The sequence below is a fragment of the Rhagoletis zephyria genome, unplaced genomic scaffold (assembly GCF_001687245.7).
Source record: "Rhagoletis zephyria isolate East Lansing unplaced genomic scaffold, Rhagoletis_zephyria_1.1 Rzeph_scaffold_03921, whole genome shotgun sequence".
In the NCBI taxonomy this organism is placed as follows: domain Eukaryota; kingdom Metazoa; phylum Arthropoda; class Insecta; order Diptera; family Tephritidae; genus Rhagoletis; species Rhagoletis zephyria.
The window spans coordinates 23,184-30,121 of NW_016161004.1; the positions used below are offsets into that span (position 1 = coordinate 23,184).

Below are 6,938 nucleotides of genomic sequence, written 5' to 3' on the forward strand. Positions count from 1 at the left end.
GTCTTCTTTGTTGACTTCGCACTGTACGAATGTTGCTGGAAAGAAAGAGATCGGGTCGTCTCCAAGCCTACTTCAAGACATCTTTACCAACTTTTAAAAGCCATTGTACATACAATTAGGATTCGAATGGAATATTCGAAATTTTTCCATTTCGTTTTTGTTTTTTATTGCAAAATCTAAAATCTAAATATTTTTTTCAATCTCCGTTAAAAAGTTCGTTGATTAAAATTTCAATTATTCCTCGCGGGATGCTAAATAAAGAAAGTTGTTTACGTGCGATCGCCAATCGTTTGGCACCAATTTGACGTGGTGTGTATGTCGATTACTTGGTATTGCAGCTATCGCTCATATTCATTCACTCGTGCAAGGGAAAATGACAAGAAAATGTAAAAAACAAAACAAACAAATATTCATATCGTCATCCGCATACCGCAACTTGAATTGTTTTTCAATATTTTAATGGCCTTATTCATAAAAAATAAAGTAGGTTTAAAAAGCCTTTTAAAGTGACGTTTTCATATATTTTTCGGTTTATAAACGTATTTTAAAGCCACTTTATTTTTTATGAATAAGGCCATTAAAATATAACTTGGAAGTGAAGAACCCACGCACGCAATGTGTTGCATTTGTTGTTGTTGTTGTTGCTTAAAGCTGTGAGTCATTGCTTGTTTTTGTTCGCTGCTCATCATTTAGCAGCCTTCAGCTGCATAACTTTGTTTTGGTGACTAAATATGTAGATAGTACTTCTTATGTGATTATTTTGAGGTTCATAAATTTCGGCTAACCATAACGTCATATATTACGTCAGGTATTATTCGAAACTGATTATACAAATCTTTCGTCAAATCGAAGACTTGAATGTTTAGTGTGTGCATAAAAGAAATATTTCGCGCTCAGTTCAAAATTATCCATCTGCTGTAATTTATTGCGGAAAGCCGCGAAAATGTTGCAACACTGATTGCGAAGTGTGACTACTTCAACGAAAGCAACCGCCACCCCGCTCTCCTGTCAGTGTATTTTTCGTGCCATTTATGCCTACAAATACACACACACACACATTCGCATACACATTCCGCATACATATTTGCATGTCATTTGGTTGCACACTCGCATGTGGCATTGTGGCATTGTGGCATTGCGGTGCTGCCTGAGTTATTAATTAGGAATGCGGAAGCGTTTAGATGGAATTTGCATTGTTGTTGATGCCTCCCGATTGTTGTTATTATTGCACAGCTGTTATTGTTGTTTCTCGTGTGGTGTTTGTTTTTTTTTTTTATCCGCACGCACAAAGGCATACAGTCACCGCGATTGTCACGGCTGTGCGAAATAACTCGCTGCCCGAATGTTCCTCATTTCATTTTTCCCCACAACCAGTAAATTTGTGACTGATGACCGTTTTAGCTTTGAAAGAGGCAGTGAGCGATGAGTACATTTGTGGACCTATTAACGTTTTGAGTTATAGGTTTAAATCAACTATCATAATTTCTTTTGTGCATATTTGCTTTTGGGCTCACGGTATAGAAATCAAATTTCACAAGAAAATTGCAGCGATTTACTAAAACAGTTTGTCACACTCAAGAAAAGCAACAAAAAATATATATGTAATCATTTTGAAACCACACACTTGTGCAAACCTTTAGAAACCTGGCAGTGTTGATGGAACTCTGTAAAGGATGCAGAAAGAGGCTGCTGTACGATGAAGTCCTCTGCACTAATGGTTAGCCAAGGTGTTATCTACCCTTCCCCTCAACGACAAACAATACGTATATAAATGTATGCTCATTTCGTGATCTGGTTTTGAGTGGGCCATATACGCGGTATTCCGCCACAACCATGAAACCTCCACCATGCTTAGGCAAATTTTGAAAATTCTGCTTTGACTTCCATGAGCTAGGTCCCATTTATTGCAGATCCGTGGTCTCATTACCGAATACATACATGCATATATGCCTATGCTCTGGGATTAATATTGGGGTCATTTCGAATTAATTCGAAATTGATGCCAGCTGCCTCCTACAGTCCTCCACTTGTGGCCTGATTCTAGGAAAATCCTTCTTCGGGTTTCACAATCCCGGGTACCCCCTTTAAAGGCTGCCAATCCTGAGTCGGTCGGAGCCTCAATTGGCAAAAGAGTCTACGGCTTTCGAAGTCTTACCAGAGACTTAAAACCTGGGACCGCGGGCGAACAGATGCCCCTGGAGTGTGTTCGTTGGCTAGATAAGCAAAACTAGTGAGCCGAACAAGACCAAAAGACAGGCCAGATGCACATGTAAGATCGTACAGCTGATGAGATTTGTAGGGAAGAATGTGGCTCGTCAAGCAACTCGAGCCAGTGTAGAAAACCGGAAAAGAGCAACAATCCATGCCTATTGTTCACCCGGGATGGAAATTGCTCCCCAGTAAGGCTAGTAAGACTTGCGAGATTAGCGAGATGAGCAGAATGAATGAGGTGAGTTAAGCGACTCGAACTAAGGTTTAAAGCCGATTTTCACTCCGGATGGGACAGCCTGGGGTGGAATGAGATCAGTAAGTCTTGTGAGAGGAACGAAACGTGCTGTGGTTTAATACCTAAATGCGGGTAGAACTCGCAGGGGTTCAATGTGGGGTTGTGTTCCAACAGGGTGCCACCACCAAAAGAACGGCAAAGATTTTAGATAGGCTTCGGCTTTACCAATGTGGTAAGTGTGTCCGACCCACACTGCCTTTGGGACTGAAATGCTTGCATTCCAGGGCAATGAGTAAGGCATGAATTAATCCGCGAGCTTAATGGGCTCTGTAGAGTTCGGACCGCATACTGCGGCAGGTACCCACACTAAACCTAAACTATACCACTTTCGGCTCTGACTCTGATGAAGAACTCATTTCTGAAAATATATGTCAATTTGCTAAAAATATAAATAGTTTGGGATGAGCAAGCCGGATCCTTTTTTGCCTACATATGGCATCAGTGATCTGAACAGTATAATGCAGCAATGTTGCTCCTACTCCTTTCAGTTAGTTGATCCTTTTGACCAAAGCCAAACCCATTTGCCTTACAACTACAACAATAATTGAAATAAAAGAAGCAGCTGCCATTTACCTTCGTATGTCAATTTACCACGCGTTCGAGGTGTAGGAGCAGATGCACCTTAATAGGCTGCAACAATACCTTAAACAGCGCGACGGCAACCAGCCAGCTGCCTCAACTTTTGTGCGTCCCCTGCAGGCAGTGAGCATACATTTGTATTGCCTGTAATTACTTGTTGAACGCGTGCTGCTGATGTGACCGACCACCTGCTCTGCTGTTTGTTTGCTTTTTTTTTGAACAGCTTTAACCTTTTTAGTTCTTCTGTGCTGCTACCTTTTACGCCTGTTTGAGCATTGCCTGAGCGCCTTGACCTGCCTAAACACACCATGCCGCCACTGAAGCTACACAACTGCGCACAGTTCCTTAATCCTCGCTGCCCGTTCTTCAAAGCCAAGCCAGCAAAGATGGAAATGTAAACAAAAAATGCGAATGCAATGCGCGGGTAACATCTGTTGCAAGTAAATATTAATTACGAGGAGCTACGATAATGCGGAATGGAAAGAAACACAAATAGGGGAATGTCCTGCGAATGAATGTGCACATTTGCTGTCAGGTCACACAAAGCATCCTAAGCTATCACCTGTTGAGTGCAACAGCAGCAAAACAACGAAAGAGACGACGTCGCGGCGCACATCCACCTTTTGCTTACCTGAAATGCAGTATTTAGGTAGAGGTAGCAAAGAAAACTGTTTGTTCTTGTGAAAGACAGTCGTCATTCCATCACCTGCCTGCCTTATTCAAGAGGACACACACACACACACACACAAACACATACATTTTCGGCCAGGACAATATATTGCTGGATGATAACAAAAGCCATACAACTGGATGAGTTTTAAGACATTACAGCGCAAATTTTAACATAAAGTGAGTAGCTATGCCTCAGTTATACAATGCTTCTGTTCAATTTATAATCCTGTAGAATAGTACAGTTGCATCTGTTTAGGAGTAAGTTTCTTAACTTCTGTTCGTACATACATATACCTACTATATATAGAAAAATTGCCACAAATCTGTTAGATATCCGTCAGACTCGTCGGCAAAAAAGTCAGAAGTCTTTATGATTTTGGCCAATATCGGTCAGAGAAGTGTGTGGAGAGGTCGTGACAGGAAGTCTAACCGATACGACGTGGGAAATTCTGACTTAATTACCGACGATTCCGATGGATATCTAACAGATGTCTGACCAAATAATCATGGAAATCGGACCTAATTCGGATAAGAAAATAAATAAAATTCGCCAAATACTTCGCCCACGCCTACGCTTTTTTTGGCTGCAGCAACTTTCACCCAAAATGTCGATAGGTGGAATGCCGCACCGCTTTGCGCGTATAAGACGTCGTGGCACCCTTTGTAGGCTTAATAAGTACAAAAGATTCGGTGTCAAACGGCTGTTATCATAGCAACGCGCCAAAGATGGAAATATGTAGCACTAAGTCCAATTTATTGGAAGCGCATCGCGGTGTTGTTGCCTATTGTAAGTAGTCGGCAACAATTCCTCATTAGCACTTCTACGCCAATCACGGAAACGCTAGCACAGCTGGCGAAATACATACGTAAATATTTTTGTTTTTGAGCTTCAATATTGCTATTTAAGTAATTCACACTAACTCAATAATAAACTTGTTTTTGTAGCCGATCAGCCAAAACCGCTATTATTAAACGCTCTATGCTAATCTGATTTTAAAGACAAACAAATTACATTCCGTTTGAAATCTCGCTCAAGGCTTCATAATTTACAAAAATTATATGTATATTACGAAAATTTATATTTCCTTCCAACAATAACACTACAAATACTCCCTTTTCCGCGCATAACACTCGACTATCTGAGCGACTAGATCAAATTCCGGCATTTCATCTCCTCCGACAACAAATATCCGAGCTTCGTAGGGCTCTCCGATACTATAACATCCGCCTTCTCCAGCGCCTTGACCTTGTCGATGGCCTTACCCTTGCCACCCGAAATAATAGCGCCAGCATGACCCATACGCCTGCCCGGTGGTGCTGTGCGACCTGCTATAAAGGCCACAACTGGCTTGGCATTATCGCCCGAATTGTGTTCAATTAAGTATTCGGCTGCGTCTTCTTCGGCGCTTCCACCGATTTCGCCTATCAACACAATGCCCTTGGTCTCGGGATCCTTCAGAAAGACATCGAGGCAATCAATGAAGTTGGTGCCGTTGAAGGGATCACCGCCTATACCCACACACAGCGTTTGGCCCATGCCGTACTTCGTTGTCTGATTGACGGCCTCGTATGTCAATGTGCCCGAACGCGAGACCACGCCCACACAGCCGCGCTTGTGTATGTCGCCAGGCATGATGCCGATCTTGCACAACTCCGGCGCTATGATGCCCGGGCAATTGGGTCCCACGATGCGACTTTTCTCCTGCTGCATCAGCGCGTCCTTCACGCACACCATGTCATGCTGAGGTATGCCCTCGGTGATGACCACAATGAGTGGAATTTCGGCCTTCATCGCTTCGTCGATCGCCTTTTTGGCACCCGGCGCAGGCACATACAGTACAGTCGCATGAGGATTCAATTCCCTTTTGGCCTCCTCGACGGTGGCAAAGACGGGCTTGTCGAGATGCTTGGTGCCGCCTTTCTTCGGCGAAATGCCGCCAACCAATTTCGTGCCATATTTAATGGCTTCTTGACAGTGAAATGTGGCCTGTTTGCCAGTGAAGCCCTGACATATTACAGTTGAATCGCCGGTTAGCTTGAGGTTCACGCGAGTCTTGGTGTAGTCTGCCTGTTGGCGAAGCGCATTGCACAGAAGGTTGCTGCGCTGCGACAACAATGCTACGCGAAGTATCGAAGAGGCTATGCTCATTTTGAGTTAACCCAAAGACAATACAAATTTGACGAACTTATTTTAGCAAATGTATGTAAATAAACTTAAAAATCAAAAAAAATAAATAAATGAGAATGACAGTAAAATTTTTGATGGCGACAATATTCAACGGTGCAAGTGTTTATAAGATCGGGTTTCGGTTTGTGCCATGGGTTCGGGCTGTAAACTAATGCTGATCCCTTTCTTCATTGAAGTCGAATGTTTCGTGATTCTATAAACGGATACAACTCGCATGATGAGCTGAGTTCGGCATTGGTGTGTATTATTGCAGCAATCCTGACGCCATAGCTCATTTCAGCTCCTCACTTCTTTACAACGAATTTCAATAAGTCCCAGCTCATCGACCTATGTACGTATGTGGCTTTGTAAACTCGTCCTCAACTGATTCGCCTCGAATTCCAAATTCCAGCAAAGGCTTCAAACCTCTGACAACCGACTCGCCATGAGTGACGTGAATGCATAGAAGTGGAAACGCCATGACATTCCTGCTGCTATGCCATTGACGTAATGGGTATCCGGTCGGTCATTGCATTGCAGCGAGTATGTACATATGTATTTTGGCGCGCTGAATTAAGTTCTGGCGCGCAATGACGCGCCGCCAGTTCAGTGACACTACAGCGCTCGCATAAGACGCCAATGAAAGTTTGCCATACGTTGATTTTGCGCAGTAAATTCATCTGCTATCCGATGGGCAAATGCCGCATTCCGATCTGCACCGTCACCCCCGCAAGGCACACACACAGCCGGTGGGTGCCATAATAAGAAGGGAGCAGTAAAAGGCGCTCACAAGTGCGGCTACTTATGTACATACATACATACTCGTAATTCACACAAGTCTCATTCTGCAAGCAAAAAGAAAAAGCAAAACAATCCAGATAGCGAAGCAAATAAAGCAAACAAAGCTGTGGAACAACAAAGGCGCTTGAAAGGGAGCAGCCGCACGATTCATCGAATAATTTTTAATGCGCCCCACAAAAGACCACTAACAACAACAATAATAGTGGGGCCGGG

The 6,938-nt window shown here is 43.2% G+C and overlaps 1 protein-coding gene across 1 annotated transcript; it reads right to left on the reverse strand.

The window, feature by feature from the left end:
* Positions 1-4,904: 4,904 nt before the first annotated feature.
* Positions 4,905-5,906, reverse strand: LOC108369937 (succinyl-CoA ligase [ADP/GDP-forming] subunit alpha, mitochondrial-like). The gene has a single exon (XM_017625155.1). The coding sequence runs from the start codon at positions 5,904-5,906 to the stop codon at positions 4,905-4,907; it is 1,002 nt and encodes a 333-aa protein (XP_017480644.1).
* Positions 5,907-6,938: the final 1,032 nt, after the last annotated feature.